Source organism: Pungitius pungitius, chromosome 17 (assembly GCF_949316345.1).
Source record: "Pungitius pungitius chromosome 17, fPunPun2.1, whole genome shotgun sequence".
NCBI lineage: Eukaryota > Metazoa > Chordata > Actinopteri > Perciformes > Gasterosteidae > Pungitius > Pungitius pungitius.
The window spans coordinates 11633124-11656994 of NC_084916.1; the positions used below are offsets into that span (position 1 = coordinate 11633124).

The window sequence follows — 23871 nt, forward strand, 5'->3', positions numbered from 1 at the left end:
TTAAAAACTTTTTTTGAAATATTACACGTTGATATTTATCCAAATTCTCCAATTGATATTGCTCTTTTTAGCATTTATTTTTAGATAGTGACTTACTGTGACGTTTTTGACATACAATAGTGCTTTTTTTATGACTTTGGAAAGGTTTTTTGATGCTTGACTATAGCTAAGAAATACTATACTCTTGACTTTTGATGATTTATTTTCTACAAAAAACTTTTTTTGTCATACTTATACTATGACTTTATTCAACATGCTATTTCATGACTGTTTTTTGACGTACTATGCTACGTACAATATTAAATATTCAGCAGCAAATTGTGATTCAACCAACAGCTGCCCTATTTTTCCACTATACAGCAGATATAATCAATACTCATTCATCTAATGTTTGTTTACTATTTTAGTTGGCATACTTTCACACAAAATTTGACATCTGTTTCCCCATTTTCTTTATTTAATTATTGTTCATACATCTCAGTACGGATGCCTCTGCTGCTTGATTGCAAGAGAAGCGCAGACTCTGCTGGGCTTCTTCAGCGTGTGGAACATGACCTTCCCTCTCGCCTCGGCGGGATCACGGCGTGCAAATAAAAGGCGGGTTGATTAAGTTGACCCGGGTGTCAGTGGAAGGGGGGTGTCCATGTATCCTCCTTCCCGTGTGAAACAGAGAGGCTTGGTTTGCAAGTTTACAGCCAGCGTCTCTATACACTTCACTCATTTAGGCTTCGTTATTCTCACGATTGAGACAAACAGGGATTCACATGAATTTCAGAAGGGCTTCGTTTAACATTTAAATAACTTGAGGCAGCAACCTAAATTGTTATACTTTTGATGGAAATGTTGTGTACAAACTAAATATTGCAGTTTCATATCTCTATGGATGGAGGCTCGATCTCGCCCTACAATATTGAGTGGAACGCAGTAGCTCGTGAACCCTGCTTCATTAGATAACCTTTGACTTTTCAGCTAGTGTTATCACAAGTTAAAATGTTTAATACTTTGCTATATAGTTGATCAATGAAAAGCCTCAGAAAAACCTCTCGCATTATTGTAGGTTATTCTTTACAGAGTTTACCATAAAGCTCAATGACTGTCTTACATAAGTGTGTTAGTGTAGTTAAAAATGCAGCGTGTTGCTTAAACCATAAACTATGCTAATCTGATTTCCATCTTGTGGGCCAGTGTTAAGATTTATCAAGTAATTATAATTTGTTGTAAATTGCGTACGCACCCGGTCTTTCCACAGCCCACTGTGATTCTACACAACAGGAACCATTCACAAACTACAGGAAGGCCAACAGTGAACACATTGGTAAGAACACCAAACTATAACAATTAGGGCCGGGACTCGATTAAAAATATTAATCTAATTAATTAGAGGCTTTGTAATTAATTAATCAAAATGAATCTAATTTTAATTGCACAAATATTTGACCTGAGAACAGTGAGAAGTAATTTTTTTCACATGGGTTTTTATTTTTGTTCAACCAGAAGTGTAGCAATAGCATATTTAGAAATATAGTACTTTCAGAAATTCAGGTAGCCTATAGGTAAGTAGACCTTCTGTAAACTATGTTTTTTAAAGTAGACCAATACTTTCAAGTACATTCAGAACATTGGTTATTTTTTCAGACGTGGACTTAGTTACCCTGGTCCTTAAATCAGTCATCTGGTGCAGTGTGGGTTGGGTGTGGGTCCTTGTACTCGGAGTCGGGCTAACGTCCACGCTAGCTGCTAATTGTTTAGCGTTGAGGTGATACTTGAGGCTCGATGTGAATTCCTTGTTGCACAGCTTGCACACAACCATGCTCTTATCGACGCTTCCATCCATTTGTTTTTTATAATAAAATTTCCCATTCACGGGGCCACCCGACACGGTCTCGTCAGCTTCTTCGTTCATGTTCACTGTGGTTTGTTGTTGTCTGAAGTCATGAACGCTAGTTGGTGCTCCAGTATAATCGGTCCCCCCGAAACTCATCCAGTGAGAAACTTTCCGCGGTGCAAAAAATAAGTGTAAAAATGCGTAATGTGTAATTAATTAATCGTAATTAACGCGCTAAAGTCCCGGCCCTAATAACAATGTTTGCTAATTTTTTTTTAAACTTCCGTCAGGGATTCTTCATGTTCCTCTATTTCAGAAAGGCTGAACTGTAACAATATTAATAGAAAGAAAGCTCAAGCTATTTCAAATAAAACCTAGTAATTGGTAAACTGGGGTTGGTAGAAACCCCTTGCGATGGTTTTTTTGCCTTTGGTCAGCGTTCCTTTGCAGCGGTTGAGGGTCTTTAGATGTGATCCCTACTTATTATTAGTATTGTCAATAAAAGCTCATCAAAATAAAGCAGTCATGAGCACATTGGAGGACAAAAGAAGGATACGTCTCTGAGCTCCTCACACAAAATGTGTCGATGAAAATCTCAACAAAGATGATTAGTCACGTAATTGAAATGTTCCTGATAATGCTTCGATAATTACACTGTGGCACGTGTGGAAAATCCCTTGATATACGGCCGTATCGTCCCGAGACCTCATTTCACCGGAAAAAAAACAACCCAGCCATTTCTCGGAGGGGCCTGTGGGACGTGGTTGACGGATGTCTCCATACAGACCAGGACACGTGATTAGAGAGAGTTATGGGCAGCAGTTACAATCTCTTGCAGGTAAATTTATGGCTGCCATAACGATGGCACCCTCAGCTGAGCCCGTACTAAATCTACCGTCGTCTTCCTCCGTCCTTGAGAATCCCGCAGAGCAGGTGTAGCGTAATCTATTTAAGCTGCCGTGTTCGATAACCGGACTCCTCAATTGATTGATCCTGAGCTACTGCTTGTAACAAACAAGGCATTTTATTAACTGCAAACTATTCTGTACTGACAACTGCTTGCAATCTTCAAATTCATGTCTCCAAAAATGAAATGGACAGAGATGCAAGACAACAGGATTTTAAAAATAAAAAATTGGACATTTTTCCCTTTAATGTTGTACTTTTCTATGTTTATTACAGTAGAAATCCGATTGGTGATCAAGGCTTGCACGTAGACCAGAGGTACAACTCCCCAAAAATGGAAACTTTCATGCGTTCTACTTCGCTGGTTGGAAATATAACAATTAGTAAGCACTCCAAGTCATGAGTTTTCTTATTTATGTGGCTGGAATGTCGAAATCTGAAATAAAGCAACGTGACCTGCAAAATAAAAAATAAAAACCTAAAAATAAACCTAAAATAAACAGAAATGCCCCATGTGGAGCCCTGTAAATGAACCATCTTGTAAATAACACATTTTTGTATTTTAAATCTTTTTAAAATCACGTTCACTTTGTCATAAATCAAACCAATATATCTGTGTGATTACCTTCTTTAATTTGGTCACTGAAAAGCGTGTACATGTCAACTTGTAGAACAATCATCATCAGCAGCAGCAGCCCGTGTTCACAGGCTTTTTAAGCATCTTACTTCCACCCATCCGATGTGCTCAGCTGCGTGCCGACAGACTGCAGGGCGCCTGTGTGTGTGTTTGTCCCTCGACTGACCCATGACTCGACTTGCCGTCTCGGCGTTTGAGTGGCGTGCCAGCGACCAGCTGCGGCCCTCGGTCCAGAGACGCAGCAGGGTCACCCGCTTGTTGGTGCTAAAGAGCCCGTCTGTTGACGTTGAAGATCTTGACAGAGTGGTCGGCGCTGGCGCTGGCGAGCTGCACCCAGGAGTTCTCCTCCGCAACCGCCCCGTCTCCGCCCGGACCGTTGCTCCGGTGACCCACTCGGCCGGGCCGGGGCCTCCAACGGAGCCTCTTCACCGTCAAAGCGTGGCTCTGTCTGCAGGAGGTCGTGTGATGAAGGGAAACCGCAGAACAAAAAAACTGTCCTTCATACATGAAACACAAGATGATCCCACACTTGTGAGTAACAACGGTGAAGTAATGAGCACAAGTGAAGCCCGGGGGGCCTTCTAACAGCGCCTTTGTCCTCAGGCTAATCTAATAGCTGCTGAACCACAGCCATTCCAATCAAGCCGCCTGCTGCTTCTCCCTCCGCCATTAAACTGAAGACACACTACCGTTACCGGGTCACAATGCGCCATTCAAATCAAATGCCAGCAGCCATCCGAGGCATTTCAAAGAGACGTGTGCTTCGGGGGGGGGGGGGGACTTTTTGTGTTGTAAGGATACAGAATGTCAGTTTCGCCACAGCTGCTCCAGTCGCGTCCTCCGGCGGGCTCCCGGCCGGGGCTCCACTGGTACAACAGGATCCTGCCGCCCTCCAGGCCCACAGCGAGCAAGTAGCTGTGGGGGAGACAAAAGGAAAGGTCTAGAAAACAGATAATGGGCAAAATTGTCATTCAGCGGCACATCTTTTACTACGCTACATATTATACGTTAATATTAGATGTTTTGTAGGTAGATACTGTGCTCAGAAGAATGGTAGTGAGGAACAATCCAAAATATCCAGCCTGGTGTGTGTGTGTGTGTGTGTATGTGCCTGTTATTGCTGCAGAGAAAGGGGCAGAAAGCAACAGCAGTAGCAGAATCTCCCACATCCAAGATGGAAGAACACGGTTTTATCTCCGGTGGAAGTACAGAGTCTCCGGATTCCTCTAATCTGTGTGGCGCCCACACAATCACCTGGACACACACACACACACACACACACACACACACACACAAATAGATGATCAATACAAGTAAGCATTTATTACCTTTGATACCTTAATATGCAACCATTACCTTAAAAGGGTCGACTCACCTTCTTGTCCCGACTGGACGTCACAAAGTACTTGCTGTCTGGGCTCCAGTCACATGACCAGATGATTCGGCTGTGTATGGCTGTGTTCTTTCCTGTGTGTGCGTACAGCGAGAAGCGAGGCTCTGCGAGGAAACAAACAAACAAACAAACAAGCCTCAAAGTGCTGTTAATTCCAACTCCACACATCTGTGGTCCCATTTCTCCGACACCGAGGAGCTGATTGTTGTAGCGTGACAACGGCACATCCAGATCCCCGCCTTCCTGCTATGAGCCTCCCAAAAACAACAACAACAACAACAACCACCACCGAACACGACCGAGAACCTCATTGCAGCCAGTTTTGGTTTATGACCTGCTGCGGTTTATTTTGCCGGCACCAGGATGATTTTCCCCAGAGAGCTCGTTTGTTTGCTGGTGGCCTGTCTGCGTGTTTGCTGCTCACACACACACACACACACACAACCTCAGCTACCAAACACACACGCACATATTTAATGCGGGTTGTTTGAGGACGTGCAGCTCAGTCAGACCTCAGGAGGTGGAGAGCGTCAACGTGGAAGGAAATTGACGAAATATCAAAAATTGTGCAAAAGATATGAAAGCAGCACATAAAGAGGTACGGAGAGAAGAGTAAGCCGACGGTGTTGATCAATGAGGAGAAAATGGAGCATGTAATTAGACAGGAGACACAGGAGAGGTGAGAATGGAGGGACTCCGTGTGTTGGATCAGCATAACTTCATTTGACCTTCCCTGGTCTTGTCTGAGCGACTGTGCGTGTTCTTCCCAATCACCTTGAGTGATTCAGCAGCCAACCATTACAGACGGAGACCACGCCCCCCCCCCCCCTTCCTCCGTCACAAAGCATCCCTGCCTCGGTGCGGTCCACTTTACAGGCAAACAGGAGAGGGCGGCCCTGCTTAGTCGCTGCCCATTCAGACCGACCTCAGCTGGAAAATGAGTTACTGGCTTCAGGTAGGAGTTAATCCTCTGGCCCTTAGAAGGTCATGTTCTGCTCACCTTGGGTTATTTGTCCGAGTCAAGGTGCGCCGATATTCTCAAATAAACCAACTCCACCCGAGCTCACCAGAATGGAAAAGCGTAGATGCACTGATCCCACTTTTCCTACCCGGACTGGTGATGTGGGCCCACAGCAGGGCTGATCCGAGATCAGTGATTATATCTGCTGCCCTTTCCAGGCTTAAGGTCTGAGGTTTAGCCTTCAGATAAATATGAAAAACATTGGCATATGTCTATGAGCTTCTTATTGCATGTATAATATGAGAAATCAAGTTCCACTGGAAAAAAACCTATTTCTCAAACCATGTGAATTACTGTAAGAAGCAAGCTTCAAAAAACCACTCTGTTACTCCAATCATTAATGTGGTGAACAGCTTCATCAGAATGAAGGTCAAACAGATTATATGAGTAATCCTATAAACAACGATTTTAGGTTGATGTTTGCCAAAAACAGGCCTCTACACTACCATTGTGGTAGTTATGGGGGAATGAAAGTCATATTGTTATTTATAAAATAAATTGCTTTATTAGCTCCTTTTGGACTAGTTTCAGTAAACGCATCACTTCTTTCAGTATTAAAAGGAGAGTCTTTTCTAATTAGGCCAGCTTGACTTGGAACAAATATGTCCAGTGGATTTATTTAATTTAATGAATTCATCTGGTGTTGTTTGAGCTGGTGCCACTAAGGCAATGTTGCCTCTTTGTTTTGATATGCATCCAAACCCATTTTTTAAATCAAGCCAAATCGGTTTGAAAAGCACCAGCAAGAACTATCAACTGGTCCTGAGCTGCGGCGGCGGCAGCAGGAGGAGGAGGAGGAGGAGGGAGGAGGAGACAACCCCTTGGTCCTTCTTACCTGGACTAGTCGGTGTGGGGGGGTCCCGTCTCCACAGAGACACGGTGCGATCCCGGGAAACCGCCAATAGGAGCTGTGCATCGGGGGAGAAGGCCATCTGGGTGACGGTGAGGGTGTGGCACGGCAGCGTCTGCAGCTGGCGCCATGTCGCTGTACTCCACAGCAGAACTGCTGCATGCTCAGCTTTAGATGCCTGCACAGATAGTGTTGAATCATTTCATCTGCAAAGGAGAAACACGTTTTATACACTTTCTTCTGCCTCTTCTCTCCCCACCTTATTTTTCCTCTGGTAGGGGACTTAAGGTTTAAAAATAAACTACAGAAACTTTGCCTGCTTGTGTAACATTCTTTAAATGCAGCGGAGGGTTGATGATTGCTCCTGCACGGAAGCAACGCTGGAAGAAACCGGTGCAAGTACAAAGGGGGAGGAATGCAAAGTGGGCATGTGGGTGAGGTAGAGAGGCAAAGTGATTGCATCCCTTAGGAAGACAAACACATCTGGGATGGCTAACAACTGGAAATGTGTCTGCATAGTCCTATCAATACCTGACTACCAGCAGTTTGAGTTGAGTCAGAGAACATGAGTATACGGAGTAAACATGTCATGTGGTACGTGTCTCCATTTCCGGATCGAACACCCTTCGCTGTACGCGTTCCGCCGCCTCACCGACCTTGCATGCAGATGCCACCACTGTCCTGGTGCTGTCCGAAGCGAGACAGAACATCTCAAAGCCGTGGCCGTACCTGTAGGGGACAGAGGACGATCATACGGGTGTACTGGATATGTGGGAGGACAGACAGCATCTGAAGGGCAGACGGGTGATAGCGGGGAGGACAACAGAGAGAGCGCTGCCAGGCTGACATTTAATGGAGTGACCTCTTGCGCAATAAGCAGCCCGAGCCATCGCTGCCTGCTGACAGGCAAGTAAGCAGACGGAGTGGGAAATGAAAACACTGATATGCAATGACTGGACCTTTTTTCCAGCTGACAGGGATGAACAATGAGGACGTTGCGTCCAATCAATTGCAGCCCAATTACTTTTAGCTTGCCCGCTATCAGCTGTTTGTTTTAAAATGTCAACAAAGCAAAAATCACAGCGCGCAACTTAATGGAGAGAAATTCCTCCCCAAGTCCAAAGCTTTCCAACGCTGCAGCAATTTGACAATGACACCGGGGGGATTATTTTAGCACACAAAAATTATTCGGCCACTTACTCATTGTAATTATGCACTTAACGACTCAAAGGCGTGAAGCCGAATGGAGGTAGAAAAATGATTTTCAACACACACACACACACACACACACACACACACACACACGTTTGGACAATAGCCACAAATAGAGGCAACATGAACATTCAGGGGCTCGTGGGATTGTAAGAAGCTGATTGGCTGAAAAATACAAGGAGCGAACAACCAAGGGCTTCATCATTTGAGCCAAACTAAACCCTTTGGGTAAAAAATATATATATATAAAAAAAACAGCACAATTCCATCTGGAAATGATGCTCCATTAAGAGTAATATGGAAACAGAAGGGAAGCATGTGAAAGGCCTGCAAACCCACAAAGGGGTGAAAAAAGGTGACAAAGTCTTCAGGTCTGATGCAAGAAAGAAAACGAGTGGAGTGATCGTTGTTGGGTCACTTCTCATGACGCCGTTTGTAAATTGAGGAGGTTTTTTGTGAAATTCAGACACTCACAGCTTCTGGACCTCGGGCCACAGAGTGTTCTGGAGAAGATGATCCTCTGGTGGCGGCTCTGCACGCAAACAAACACACACACACACACACACACATAACTTTAACTCAATTGTTCCATAACGGTCCTTTGTGAGGCCCTGAAAAATTAACGATTTTAAAATTCCAATACAACCAGTTTTCAATTAACTAAATGAGGATTGGCTAATAAAATGTGTCACTTTTAAGAGTGACAGATATAAACCTGAATGTGTGTGCTTAGAGAAGCCCGCTCTGCGCTGATGTTGCGTGTGACAGGAAGCATCCCTCCTTGGGTTTGTTTTCTCGTTGGTCAGCGGCTTCCCCTTTCGCCTAATTAGTCATTAGTCCTTGCCGGCGGGAGCCAATCAAAGGCGTGAAAATGCATCGTTAACAACAGTCTGTGCACTTTGCTCCCTACATTGCCCGGGGTCATTGATACTTACACATCGCAATCACCTAGACCCGGCTTTTCAAATTAGCATTGCAGATTAAGGAGTGCCTTCAAATCATGCTGATGACAGCCCTTGAAAGCCTGCAGCTCCGGGCTTCCACAACGCCAAGCTACGCTCTCAATTTGAATCTCATCCATTTCTCCTTTAGTCTTAGATTTGAGATTTTATTCCATTTTGAAATAGGAGCCCTCTTCATCAGCTGTCCTCCCCTGTTTGGCTGTAATCCCCTGAGCCTCCGGTAGACACCGGGCACAGTGAGAGTACAGCATGGCCAGAGTCACTATGACAGGTTGTCCGTCCGGCTGCACGTAATTGTCTCTTATGGGAGCGTTTTGTGACAGGCCGACTGGACCTCTGTGATGTGCAGCGAGGCTGCTGAGCGGAGAACAACGGGAGTTTGAATCGGGCTACCGAGGGAACGGAGATACATTTTGTCACTTCAATTATTCATGGTGGAGGGTTTACTGAGACGACCATGGAAAATGCTGGGAAAATGCTCAAAAGTGTCGTTTTTGCAGGAGTACAGTACCCGTCATGATGAGCGGGTGGAAGTACGACTCCTGGTATTGATCGGACACGCTGCTGAACTTTCCCTCTTCTTCCTTCTTTTTTGGGGCAAGGTCACCTGCAAATTTAAATGACATTTCAGTGAATTAAGTTGACCAATTAAATACTAAACTTAAATAAAACCAACCAAAAACGCCATCGTTTATTAGGACACACCAGTCTCAAACTGATGTATGGAGCTCATGGAAACTGATCATCAAATGAAACGCTGACACACTTGGCATTTAGAGCTGAGCAGGAGCTTTACCTTGAAATACAGCCTTGTTGGACAGACCCAAAGCAGGTGTGCTGGCTCCTTCTGGAAGGTTGGCAGAGTCCTAGCAACGAGCAAATAAATGAATAAGAGACACACACATCAATATCTATGATGAGGTGCGCCTTCACCTCAGCAATGTTACAAGTTGGAAAACAAAGTGAGACTACAAAGAAAGTTTGAGTCTCACTTGCCCTTTGAACAGACGCCTCTTAAAAGGTCATGCCTTTTTTTTTATTTGGCACTCACACTCGACGTGAACAGTTTTTCTCTTGAGGTCCCAGAGATGTTTGCAAAATTCTCCACGAAATTACGAGGCGCTTGAAACACTCGCAGGACCTTCTCGTCGGCTCCGGACACAAACTGGAACCTTCCGACCGTTGCCAGGCACTGCATGTCGTATCCATGGATCTGTGGCCGGGAGATCTCATGCCAGGTTACCTGCACAGTGGAAAGGAAATCTAAAAGATGAGTATCTGGTCACGGGGGGGGGGGGGTGTTAGGGTGTTAGATCTGTGACGTTGTGGAAATGTGTGTTTCTTGGCCCTACATCGAGGAGTTTGTAGCCAAGCCAAATGCAACATTGATTTTTCTGTTTAAATGAAACATTTGCAGCTAAATATGCAAAGCGGTGTTACAAGAGAAGATCCAGGGCGCCGATGAAATAGCAGCAGCATGAATTACAATAATGTGATGACGACTGGATACTCCATTAGCTTTCTACACCTTCTGTACCAATTTTATCTGAAGAAACAAGTGGGCAAAGGGTTGTCCAGGACACTTTTTATGACCAATCAATCCCGCTCTCAAAAAAAAAAAAACATTACATATTTTAGCAAACTTGACATGCATATGATATAGTCGGTGAAGATCGCATGCCAGAAAGGTTCATACAAAGGGCTGGTGCTGAGAGGGCAGCTGCGTGCCAAGTAAACATTGGTCAGAGTCGACCTGTTTGTGACATGAATATTAAAGACGAAAATCACCAATAGCACTGAGCAAATTTTCTAAAAGGTGCATTTTAAGTAAAATGAACTCTGTATAAACAGTGTATTCCTATTAGTCCCCATGGGGATGAACGATATGATGATAATAGAAAGTGTGGTTTGGCTATATTCTTTATGAAAAGGGTAACGACCCCTTTGATATCTTTGGTTGCTTTAGGACATCGAGTGGATTATTGCATGACTGAACAGAGTCATAAAGCACTCACAGTAATACGACTTATTTATTTGATTATTTTGCAGGGACATTTCAGGCTGCCATTTTCAATAAAAATAGAATTTAAAAATCCATAGATAAACAGACTGTAACTTATAGACAAAAACCGATGCATATTTCAGCAAAACAAAGCAAACACGAGACACGAGAGCAGAAGAGAAAGAGCAGGCTGCGGCAGGCGGAACGAGCCCACCTGGAGCACACGCACAACACTGAGGCACATAAAACACACATCCAAATGGCAGCAGTGAACATGAAGAATGCACACATAGGCGAAGCGGGCTGGGCGGACAGACAGCACATCAATGCTCACACGCCTGTGAGACACGCGGTGTCTCAATGTTTTGCTACGGGGTTTTTTTGTTGGTTTGTTTGTTTGTTTGTGTGCGATGGCAGAGACTTCCACGCTGCTTTCACAGAGGGTGTAGATTCACTAAAAGGGGCTTGACCAATGTTGAATGATACGATCGCCAATTGAAGCAGAACTAGTGTGTCTGCTGCTTTGAGTGCTTTGTTTGATAAAAATCACCAAGTGGAGGCGGGGCCATACCATGTCAAATTTTAAAAATACAGACACACATCAGTGAATTTAATGAGGATCTCCAAACTCAAGATATGGCGTCTGGTGAGGATATTGTCGTTTATGGAGAATATGAATCGTTTTTTAATGTTTTGCTGTTGGCATGTTCCCAGCTGGTTAAGCAACAGGTCAGATGAGGGACAACCATCACATTAGAACAGTTTCACAGCCTGCATGCTTACTCTTTCTTATGTATGTTAAAGTCAAAAGTTTACATATCGTCAATTCCAGAAACACCTCTGGAGTGAGCCTGGAACTGTGGTGACACATGGCTGACCTTCATTTACTGGTGTACGAGTTAAAGCTTCCACCCAGTTGATAAAGTATGAATTGATAGCCGTACGAATTGTTGGTTAACTTTTTTTTTAGATTACCCCATATTCATTTAGAAATACCCTTTGCTTGCATCAATGATCTAAAAAATAAATACAAAAATATGCATTTGCGTTTCTCATTATTTTCTAATTTAGACCAACGTGCCAGTTTTCTGGTATAATAGTTTGGTCTTTCTCAAGGAAGCATTATGGTCTGTATGGTGTCGAATAAATTCCCTGTATAGCACGTCCCAAATGAACTTAACTCTGATCACCTTTTGGCCTCGTTGTCACGTTGTTTATAAACTATTACTGTACTTATCGTGTGGTTATTCAATTGTTTACCTTGCACCGAAATATCACACATTTTGAGCTTTCATCAGCTATTACAGATAGAGACTTCTTCCATTTCACCTGCTGGGAATCTTGGTTCCTCCATGGAGTGAAGAGTCTGGTGGTCTGGTCTGAGCCCACGCTGAGGATGAACTCGCCCTCAGGGTCCCAGCTCAGGTCCTGGACGGCATTAAAGTGACCCGATATAACAACCCCAGGCCTCCATTGTCCCTGGGTCAAGAAAGCGACGAAATGATCAGCATTCAAACCTCTCATTTCCTATTTAAATATCTCTCTACATAAACATCACTCCAATATATAGTATGATTGCCATGAGTGTGTGATTATGAATATAAAAGGGAAGCCAATTTCCTTCCAAACAGCTGAATTATTCCGTGCTGAACTTTTAATTCGCCTTCCGAGCCGGCGGACTTGAAATGCAGCCATTTCTTCAGACACCACACTCTTTTCCCAGGGACACCAAAGAAAGACACATGTGAAGCCATTCAAATGTAATGGCAGACCAAGAACTTGGTGTGACTATTTACACAAATCACTGTCTCTCACACAAAGCAGCCGAGTAATGCAGCACAATCAAACGCACTTAGAAATCACATGCTTCGTGGAACATTTCTTCTGCAAATGGAAGAAATCATTTCAACAGCTGCATGGTAACTGAGAAACTATTGTCATTACGTTGATTTGAAGGTGTTCGGGGTCTCACCTCTTTGTCCTGTTCCCTGCACCACAGATGCAGCGCTCCGTGGAAAGCGTGAGCCACGATCATGGAGCCGTCCGGACTCATCTGGCCGCCGTAGAAACCCAGAGTGTTGCCACCGACCTCCCCCACGCGCACCTGCCGTGAGACAGAATACTCGATAAGGGCGGTCAGTACCGATCAGGAGCATCAGCCCGTCGGGCCTTTACAACACACAACAGGACGAACACGGGAGGTGCAGGAACCGCCACACACGGATACACACGGAGTGTTATTAGTGTGTCCCTTTTAATTCTAAGATGGAGTATGATTTCAACCACTTGGGCTTTCTGTGAAGCCAGAGGCTTGATTGATGGCAAAGTGAATGGGAAAAGTTTTCAAATATTTTCATAGTCTTTTGTTAAGAGGCTGTTAACTATAAGGGCCAGTAATGGTGTGTAAAACAAGATATGTTAAGCTTACAAGTCCAAGGTGATGTTATGCCAGATATAACTTAGTAGAGCTGAATAAACTGTTGCGTCTTTCTAGGAAAATAAATTTGTCTACAAACTGAAAGCAAATGCAGTGCAGCATATCGAACAAAACAATATCAATCGCCTGAGAACCAGGAAGGATTTAAATAAATTGGATTTGAGTGAGAGCTTGTGAGTCCTATGTCGGGCTCATAAGGAAAACCATATAGACAATTTGGTTGGTTTCTACTGATAAACAATCCAGTTTGAAAACACCTCAAATCAATGCCTCAGCTCAGAGAACGGAGGAAATTTAAATCGCTCTCTTAGAATTGCGACCACGTATCTAATCTCAGACCGTCGTGTGAAAAAAAAGAGCTTCCAATTAGTTCTAAAAATGTAAAAACAGCATGAAAAAAAATTCCACACTCACCCATTTTAAAAACAAGACATTTAAAACGGATTAAATGGGTTAATATCTCATTTGTGTTCTTGCATAAATCAGAAGGATTCAATGCAGGGATTATGGAGACAGAAATAACTTGAAACTATGTAGAAATTAATCCACAGGATCCACAGAAAGATGCTCTGATCACAAACTGTAAATATTCTGATCCACTACAGACTTGTGCTTCCTCACTGATGTATAAAAAGGACAGTGACAAAGAGAGTAAGTACAGATATTCTGTCATGTCAGATATCTTCATTCCTTACAAGTTTATACTTCAAAACCCAAGCAGTCAACGCAGAGTTGACCAAGGCGGTCTCTCACTGAGGAATTCAAACAATTAAAAGCTGTATCTGGCCTGACGCCTTGAAAAAGGTAAACTGGGCCCAGGGGGGGGAGATCTATTCAAATCTATAGCACCAGAACCAACCCCAGAGAGCGCTGCAATGTGCCCTTAGCAGCACATATCTGCTCCATCTTCAATTCGCTCGAGTTTTAAAAAAAAAAAAGGATATGGACAATAAAAAAAATATGCGGTGCATAATTCACACTTGAATGATTCAAATAGATGCACATCTTAGACGGCTATATTTTCTTTAGGCAGGTGGGTAGAGCAAGAGCATGTCATGCTGCAGCAGTGGGGAACACACAAGAATGCATTTGCAACAGTTACAAGTCACACAAACACGTTGCAACGGTTCACACAAACACACCCGCAAATCACAGACATATCTGCGCTGCGTCGACCGTATGAGGCACTAAATGGATGTCCTCCATCATTCGGCCTTCTTTGGGAGCATCAATGACCTTCAAAATAACGCCTGTCTGCAGGCTGAAACACAGCGGAACTAATGGCCGCAATAAAAAAAATAAAAAAAGGCCCGCCTTCACTTGAAATGGCTCAATCCTCCAGCCATCCAGACAGGGAAGAGAAACCTCCAGGTACAAAACGTTGATGCTGAGATTGAGAGAGGACGAGATGCAACATTAAGCAGATTGATCTTAAAATTCTGCACACAAGAGACTGTCGTAAATCATGCAAGAACTCGCAGAGGCAGAAAAAAAAAAGAAAAGGCCGTCATTTGTCTTGTTTACGAGTGCGGGAACAATATGGATGCACAGCGTGCCACATCACTGACCAGCAGGGTTGTGGGGGGAGGAAAAGAACAAGGACCGAAAAGAAAGGAAGGCATGCATCATTTTCAAGAGAGAAAGAGTGATGGGTGTTGAATGAGCTTAGCCAAGCTGGAAACACACATACACTGTGGAGTGCAGGTTTTCAAATCAATATTTCCAAGCTGAAATAGTGACCGACACATTGTCAGACATCAATTACCCTCCATGTTATGATGTACCCCATTAAGTTTGGGATTACTTTATTCATGTGGCCGTAAATATTCTCCTTCTCTCGTTCGCCCATCAAAAAACGTAGGAGACCATCCATGTGGTACGGACCCAAAAACTGATGGAGCCCAAAAACGGATGGACCCGGGGTAGATAAGGACTCACACACTGCTGTCTGCCATCCTGCAGCATCTCCAACAAGCAGGTCCCTAAATCAGTGGTTCCCCTTTTTCCTGGTTGAGAACCTCCTGGGTCAGCTCTGCATGTGCTTTTAGAATTATTTAAATTCACACCAACTCAATAGAGATTGATAAAGAGCACTATGGCGAGGATGGACAATGTATAATCTTCAAAATAAATGTAGCTCTTGGGAGGGATTTGAAGAGGAGGCCCAGGAATCCACTGAAGTGCCCCGACGGTAAGTTCAAATATTCTCAAACAACAATGCTCTCAGAGGGCAGTGCTCCATAAAAGGTCAAAGTGATCTTTAACCAGGCCCTCAAGCACCAAAGGCTGATGTCCCTGTGGGGTACAGTCACGCATCGCCTCCTGAGCACCTGCACAGTCCTCTCCACCAGAGGGGGCGGCCAAAGGCCCGGCCTCTCGTCGAGGCCCTCGTGGGAGGCAGAAACGGCCGCTCCGCTCCGACAGTGGAACGAGGAAGCACCTCGTCTACCAAACACTGAAAAATACAACACACTGCACAGGATAAAGTCTGCCGTGTGGGAGGAACAGGCAATGGTCCCTCTAAGAGCAAAGCTTTTTTTGGCTTTTATGTTTTACAATTTAATACATGAAATCCAAGCTCCCTCTCAAAGGTTTATGGTTAAAGAGGAACCTGACAACTCCGGAACTGGCTTTGATCACAATAACAGATTCTCTGTTGGGTGGCTACGAGTTCAACAGGCGCTTATTGAGGCAGCAAACAGAGGACACGGCTTTTCAGCGTTTTCACCGTCTTTTCGATCTGCCGTGTGACCAAGCGTAACTTGTGAAACGTACACACACACACACACACACACACACACACACACACATTGAGTTCTGAAAATAGATCACACACACACCACCCCCCCCCCCCCCCCCCCCACCCCCACCCCAGGCCTCCTAGTGGCCCGCTGTGGTCAGTCGGAGCTGTTAATTACCAGTGTGTCTCATTAGTAAGATGTACTTTACGCAGCGGTGGACCCCATCCACCCCACTGCTAACCCCGCTCTCCATTAAATCTCACCAATTACCCTAATCAGCGTGAAGATGTGGAGCATTTCTTTGTGAAAGATTTTGCTAATGAAGACACACACGGCTGGTCAGTTAACGCCGTGGAATCTGCTTTGCCAATAACTTCAATGCCCCGCGGATAAAAACCTGTGAGGCCCCCTCCGATTAAAGATGGGAGCATCTTCCATCTTTCCGCGATTGTGTGCGCTTACGGGGTTGAGCGTCCTGTGTGTGTGTGTGTAGGTAAGCGGTCAGTTCAAAGGGTTTGAAAAAGGGTATTAAAGAGAGGAGCAAACTGTACTTCCAATTTCAACAAAGAATCCAGAACAAAAAGCCTGAGCTTTGTAGCTCAGGGCCACACCGGACGTGATTTCGAAACTCTCACTTTTCATTTCCACTGACAGCCTTTGTCTGCCAACGCTGAGACCAACATGTGTGAAGAGAATTGGCTCTGGCTCCAGGCCCCGATCGCTGCCCCTTTGTCAGAGAGGAGAAACGCGACTATTTTCCTTTGGACTTTGTAAGTATCAACCGGTGATGAGAACGACGAGATCAAAAGGCTCAAAAATGGAACCGATCAAACAGGGATTTTTTTCATGTGCGATCGCATTGAAGTTGTCTGCTACTGCGGGGTGAATAATTTGTGAGCCTGTATTTTCAAGTCTTCCCATGAGCACCTGTTGTTTGTGTTTTTTTTGTAAGGTACATGGAAAGGTAACCAGAGTTACTCCCCGAGCTACTGAACCACCCGAGAATTACCTAATTGTATCAGAAAAGTTGTGCGGGCAGATGGGCGGAAAGCAACTTTTTCTTTGCCGTGCTCACTAGCCTCATTTTGGCAAAACAGCAGCTGTTGGCAGCTTGGCGAGATGGGGGAAGAGGGGAGTAAAAAGGAAGGTGGCATCGTGTGTGAGAGGAAGACTAGACGGGAGGAGGAGGCGGGGCGAGCGGTGGAGAATGAAAGATAAAGACACATCGAGTATAAAAAAAAAAAAAAAAGACATGACGAGTAAGGCTGTGCAGGCGGAGGCTACGGCACGTCTCCCAGAAGCCTCTCTGTGTGGTGGGGAATGGGCGTTAGAAAGCGGGGGTCCAGCGTGAGTGAGTGAGTGATAGGGGGGAAGACGGGGGAGGTCAATCTCGCCTTGTCTAAACTCACAGGCTTGGCGGCTCTTCATCACGGTCTATCACTTCTATTCCTGACACCTCAATGTCAGCGAGGGGGGAAACTGACGCGGGGGCACTGACAGCCGAGAGGAAATAGTAGGGGAGGGCGCGAGCTGCCGGATCGCGTCAATTCTACTGACAAAAAGGAAGATAGCAGCAATGTAGTTTAGTGAAATTGGTCAAATTCGTGTGCGGGTCTTTGCGCCAACCCCGGGTTCCCCACATAAGGTAATTGATGCCCTGTGTGTGTGTACTTAAGTCAACGGGTACCTGCTCCACCCAGACTCCAGATCCCTCCTCGGGAGCCCAGATGATCATGGTCTTGTCCATGGAGGCTGAGAGCAGACTGAGTGGCTGTTGCAGCTCACCACCTGCAAAGGGACACAGAGACACGGCAGCAGCACACGCTGTAAATGATTGTCAAAAACCTGTGGAGTGATCTTAATACAATACGCTTTTGGAAAAAAAAGGCAACCAGAGTGTAAAGAGAATATTTAGCACATCCATCAGGCTTCATTCCCTGAGAACTAATCAAGACAATAACTTCACACCCGTCCTTCGCTGCCGTTTGTGTACCATTCTAACAAAGACTCATTGAGTCTTAGCATTGTAAGACAAAGGGGAAATACACATGTCATCTTAGCTTAGAATGCAAGCCAGTCAATTTACTTCCACGGTGTGCAGAAACAGTCGAGGTGATCCACATGTTTCTGAAAGTTTGATTCACTTTTAGACACAACAAAGAGCTTTTCCAGAGGCCTACTGCACATTGTCTGAAATCTTCACGAGTAATGACCAATCCCTTTTCTTAAAATCAAGGTACCTTTGTAGAGCGGAGGCTGCCAGTGGACTCCATAGACCCAGTTCTCGTGGCCTGCCAGGACCGTCTCAAGGGACACCGCAAACACTGAGGAAACGTCTACAGCAGAAACACAGGGAGGCCAAATGTTATCCAGGTATAATCATCAAGTTTTATTTTATAGATAGCGTTATATACAATGACCCAGTGAGAAGGGGGCTGAATGACTGGTTAAGTTTACATTATTTAGTTGCCAACTAAATGTCATTCTAAATGTGCCGTGAAAAATGTAATTGATTATGAAAAAAAAAAAAACGACGTGTTACACAGGAAAAAAAATAAGCACACAAACACAGGCGCCATTATACCATCAAAAAGCCTTTCTATTCATTTGGTTAGTTAGGAACCTTTTTACGTATCAAGCCACTGCACGGCCCACTCACCGCTCTCCTTCACTTCAAAAACATCCTCTTTCATTCGGATGGTGGTGTGATCGTCCTCTACGTGGGCGTCCCTCCCAGACTTGGCACACAGCCGCCACACTCTGATGAGGCAGTCCTGGGAACAGCTGGCTAATAACAGCTCTCCACCTCAACGAGTCAGAGAGAGATCATGAAAACCATCCAGGCTGAAAGAATTTTTCTGTCCACTGAATTTGAATAATCCCAAATGCCTTTGCGTTATTTACTCAATGTGATAACATGTGTCTTATCAAATATTGCGGATAACTCGGTTTTTTATAAAAATCTTTAGAGCTGCATATTTACCTCAAAGCATAGTTGAGCTTAAGTAAAAGGTGATAATATTTAGAGTGATGCATAACTGAGCTTTTATGTATCATGTTAAAACAGCTTGCTCTTCTTTGAGCTCCTGTCGCCTTCCTTCGTTTTTTTGGAAGGGTTATCGAGGCATTGCAACAGAACACTGCCAACTGTGACATGTCCAGTACGACAGCAGGCGCACCGGCCCAAAATAAACAAAGCTCAAGCCACTATCTCAAGAGTGCTTCCGTCTGTCACATTATGCATTCAACGTTTAGCCCAATGGCCACCGGCCCAGAACTGCCTCTGGCAAGATAAACAGACATATATTGTTGCTACGACCTAAGGCCCCCTGCATGGCGGTGGAGGTAGGAAGAAGGCCATAATGGTTTGTTGATTGTGACACAGTGACATTGACGATTAGAGTGAATTGCTTCTCCAGGACCTCTGACAAAAGGACCAGCATTGGTGACTTTTCAGTTCGAGGGTTCAACCCTCCCCTGCTCTCCCCCAAAAAAAGTTAGACTACCCTGCCTTTAGAAAAATTAAACACCATTAAATGATAAAATGGCCTGCTGATTTTATGCTGGGCTGAAATTATCATTGGGATTTAGAAAATAGGATAAAGACAGAATAGCGTGGTGCACTGACTGCTAGTGTTTAACGGCTACGATCGCCTGGACATCCACTGCTACAACTTACCATCTGCCAAGTCATAAAAGAAAAGAATCATTTATGCAACTACTATCACAGTGGAGCGAGGGCATTTGAATTCCTACGGGGATATTTCATGAAAAACAGACATCTCTCTCTCTCTCTCTCTTTGCAGGCTCGTAGTTTGGCAGTGTTGAGTAGGTCATACACTGCGAGTGGGAAGGGGCCACTGGTGGACTGAGCTGGTTAAGGAGATGAAATAGCTTTTATACAATCAGAACGGTGCAGCAATGAAGACTTCTTGGCGAGGGTTACACAATTAGCATAGCTTGGATTGGATCCATACATTGCCATGTGTTATCACACACACCCTGTGAATAGGACACCGGCGCTGATGCCAGGCTCAACATAAGTGTTTGAAAACTAGATGCAGTCTTTAATTCCACTAAATGCTATTGATCAACAGGAAATTTTCTATTTTGCTCTCCTGCTGTTACATGCTTTCCATTTCAAATTTCTAACATTTTTATAGATCACAAAACCCTGACTAATATTCATTATTAGTCAGTTTATATTCTTATTTATATATACACCACATAGATACTTTATTTGCTTTCTTGCACAACTTTGTTGTCTCAGTACCTGTACAACGACAATAAAGTTGAATCTAAAATGATTGTATATTGTACATACATCTGTCCTAGCACTCAGACATCCGAGCATACTAGAATAGTTCACAGTTTGCACAAAAACAGCAACACCACCATTACCCCAAACCGTAAGGCTCACCTAGAGAAGCCCAGGCCACTCCACGAATCCAGTCCTCATGCCCCTGCAGTGACTTGGCTTTATGGAGCTGCTGAAGATCAATTTTATTTATTTTTTTAAAAAAAGGCCAAATGTTGCTCTAATAGTTCAGTATTAAAGTGAATGCACAATTAATCTGTATTGGTCAGAGCTTACCCCTTCGTCCGACTGCACATACAGATGCACTTGAGCGTTATCACCCCCACAGGCCAGTATGGGAACTGTAAGAAAAGACAGCAGAGTTTTTCACAGGGAGTGTGTGCACATGCAAGTGCACACACTCACATTTACATCCAAGCCAATGATTTATAAAACCGGAGCGAGGTGCAAGGGAAGGCTGAAGCATCAAACAGCATCAAACGGCACGGTAAGACAGAAAGGCGAGTTGACACGAGACGCTTCAAACACGAGCTGCATTTTGAATATGACGCTGGGTTACAGGAACTAAAGCAGCGGTGCAAATTGAGATGGATGACACGAGAGGAGAAATGTCTGTGTTTGTGTGAGTGTATGCGGCGCACAACTGAGAGGATGTGCATGTAGGATGAGCTTAGGCTTACCTCTGCTGCCTGGCAACAGTGCCAGCGAGACATCCATCATGAAACTGCTGCCAAATGATAAGGTGTGGAGGCACTGAGCTGAGGAACACACATACACATGGAATTAAACCATGAAACTTTAAACTACATAGTTTTAACTTTTTAGTCTGAGTCGATACAAAAAAGCATGAATACACAATCTATTTATTTTCACTGTTTGAAATATTTGCCAAAAGATTTTTTTTTAAATGCTCTGCCTCCCTGTTTTTAGAGGCCAATTCAACATAAGATAGTAATTATTTTTGGGAATCCAGCCTAGGTTACGCCTGCTTTCCTTCGCCTGTCAAGCAGCATCAGTGTTCATCTGCACTGACAAGTGGACAGAACAAAGAGAAACAGTTATGGGTGACAGCTTAGGAAAACAAATACCGTATTTTCGCGACTATAAGGCGCACTTAAAATCCTTTTTTTCCTAAAAAAACAGCGCGTGTGCCTTGTAATCCGGAGCGCCGTATATATGGCTCAATTGGTTGATCCATACTGGTTAACGAGGATCCATTGGAGGGAAAGTCTGGTGCCAGCAGCCGCGGTAATTCCAGCTCCAACAGCGTATTGTAACGGACTGTATTTTCATGTTCTGGAGCGGCATTGCACTTTACAGAGTTTTGGGATGGTCAGTGAAGGGCGCACAATGTGACGTCACTCATCTTAGTGCCACCTATGGGGACGCGGGAATTGTTGTTGTTTTGGAGAGCGATGGTGTGTTTTTGTTCGGCGTAGGCTACGGCCGACAGTAGCCGGTTTCTCGACAATAAAACCAGAAGATAAGCACATTGTCCAGAGGTTCATTAGCGAGAGTCGCTACAGTACATTAAAGCTCGTAGTTGGATGTCGGGATCGCGCTGACGCGAGGCGCCACCGTCTGTTCCAGCGCTGCCTCTCGGTGCAAGATGCACCAAAGCATTTACCAAGAATGTTTTCATTAATCAGGAACGAAAGTTGGAGCTTCAGAGATATTGTTAATATCCACATTAACGTTTGAACAACGTTTCCATGGGAGTGAAGAGTTTTCAGAACGCTTAATAACGTTTGATTTAGCACAGCCCGATCTAGTGGATGCATAACGCAGCCCCAGTCAAACGTTTTACTGCAGTTACTTCTATGCGCCTTGTGATCCGGTGCGCTCTATATATGAAAATAGTTCTAAAATTGGCGATTTATTGAAGGTGCGCCTTGTAATTCAGTGCGCCGTATAGTCGCGAAAATACGGTAAGTAGAAATGGAAAGCAGCTTGTACTGCCACTGGTATTTCACTTTGCAAGGAAATCAAAGAAATATAACCAATACGGCTGTGGTGATGCTGTCAAAACTTACATTTGTTAGGAAAGAAAACCATTGAATCACACCCCCCCCCCCCACCAAAAAAAATCACCTTCCTGCAGCACTGCAGAGGTGAGGTAAATGATCATATTGACATTTCCCAAGCAGCCACTAGAGGGCAGGTGGGCTACTTAAAAGGGAATTAATACACTGATTTTTTGTGTTTCTGGATGGAAATATACACCAAAAGAAAACAAGTGCAGAGCACCTGGTGGAAATGAAACAATTCTTGCAAAGCCGACGTATTGAGCAAGCAAAAGATTTTCAACAAAGAAAAATAGTTTACCTCAGTAACAGACTTCTTGTTTGCTTGGGAATTTAAACTGTTCAGTTTTACCTCATCACATCTAAAACAAGTGGGAGTCACTAAAGTCACTGTGGGAGGCTGTGTGTGTGTGGGTGTGTGTGTGTGTGTGCGTGCGTGTGTGCGAATGAGCATTAGTTTAGATCCAGACGGGCAGGTTGCACGTCGCATGGCAGGACCTTCCATGAGGGGGTGAATGAGCGGGCCAATTATTATTAAAAAGACGGATTACAAACTAACCAGTTTGTGCCCGTTGCTGTTTTTGTGTCCATTACCTCCCACGGCTTCATTGCAGAGCCACAGCCGGACTGTGGAGTCCGACGCTGAGGAGGCCACCAGGATCCTCGAGTCCTCCACGTAGATGGCGTCCACGGCACAAACTGGACCAGTGTGGCCTTTGCACTCCGCCAGTTGGGCAAACTGGAGACAAGCGGAGGGGCCTTTCAGGCGAGAGCACACGGCCGATAAACAGTGACCTGTGAATCAAGGTGGCTTTACCTTTCCATCTCGAGACTCCCAGACGATGAGCCGGTCGTCTGAGCCTCCCGAGACGAGATGACTCTCCGGAGCTGCCACATTAATAACAAGTTATTAAGTGAATACACGCGTCGTGGCTACACTACATGTGTGTGCATCATTGAAGCAAGTCTTTGATTAACAGCCTTTCATTCATCTCGGACACGTGCTTGTGTACATTTGCTGTGGCATCAAATCGATCGGCCGAGACATAAATTCAGATCACATCCAAGCTGTTGAGACACTGACCACAGTCCTCTCTGTGAACCCACTGGACTGTGTTCACTCTCCCCGTGTGTCCATTCAGGACAGCAACGACTCTCCTTTCCTGCGACAGAGAAAAACAACAACAACAACAAAATAGTCTGTTTACAAAAAGACAACAAAAGTAGACATTTATAGGGAATCAGAGGATGTAACGTTAACAAGGCGGGTTGTTGCCTGGGACCATTAACAACAATTAACAAGTAACAACAAAAGCTACATTTAGGATTTCACAACCTGCGGGTCATACAGAGCTACGGAGGTACACGTCCCGAAGGCAATGATCCCGCCACGACCCCACGAAACCACATTTGGAGTCCTATTCGCACAGCAAGCTACATGGCATGTTTCAATTACGGGCGCGGCCATCTTGAAATATGTAGTTGTGGTGTTACTTTAAATTGAGCTGTAGCTAAACTGAACCCTACGAACGAAGGTTCCGCC

General features: G+C 44.5%; 1 protein-coding gene across 2 annotated transcripts; it reads right to left on the minus strand.

The window, feature by feature from the left end:
* Nucleotides 1-1624: 1624 nt before the first annotated feature.
* Nucleotides 1625-23871, minus strand: elp2 (elongator acetyltransferase complex subunit 2). 2 transcript variants are annotated; one of them, XM_037474789.2, is made up of 22 exons: nucleotides 23665-23871; nucleotides 23413-23491; nucleotides 23146-23216; nucleotides 22923-23067; nucleotides 20985-21062; nucleotides 20581-20645; nucleotides 20407-20473; nucleotides 18646-18792; nucleotides 18227-18322; nucleotides 17674-17774; nucleotides 12781-12912; nucleotides 12138-12287; nucleotides 9858-10049; nucleotides 9603-9672; nucleotides 9318-9413; nucleotides 8319-8376; nucleotides 7289-7361; nucleotides 6618-6810; nucleotides 4744-4865; nucleotides 4480-4622; nucleotides 4170-4283; nucleotides 1625-3816 (listed from the first exon to the last, which is right to left on the minus strand). In XM_037474789.2, the coding sequence occupies exons 1-22, from the start codon at nucleotides 23794-23796 to the stop codon at nucleotides 3633-3635; spliced, it is 2508 nt and encodes an 835-aa protein (XP_037330686.2). In that variant the 5' UTR covers nucleotides 23797-23871; the 3' UTR covers nucleotides 1625-3632. The 2 variants fall into 2 exon arrangements, with proteins under 2 accessions (XP_037330686.2, XP_037330685.2); XM_037474788.2 differs by having other exon boundaries at nucleotides 20407-20476.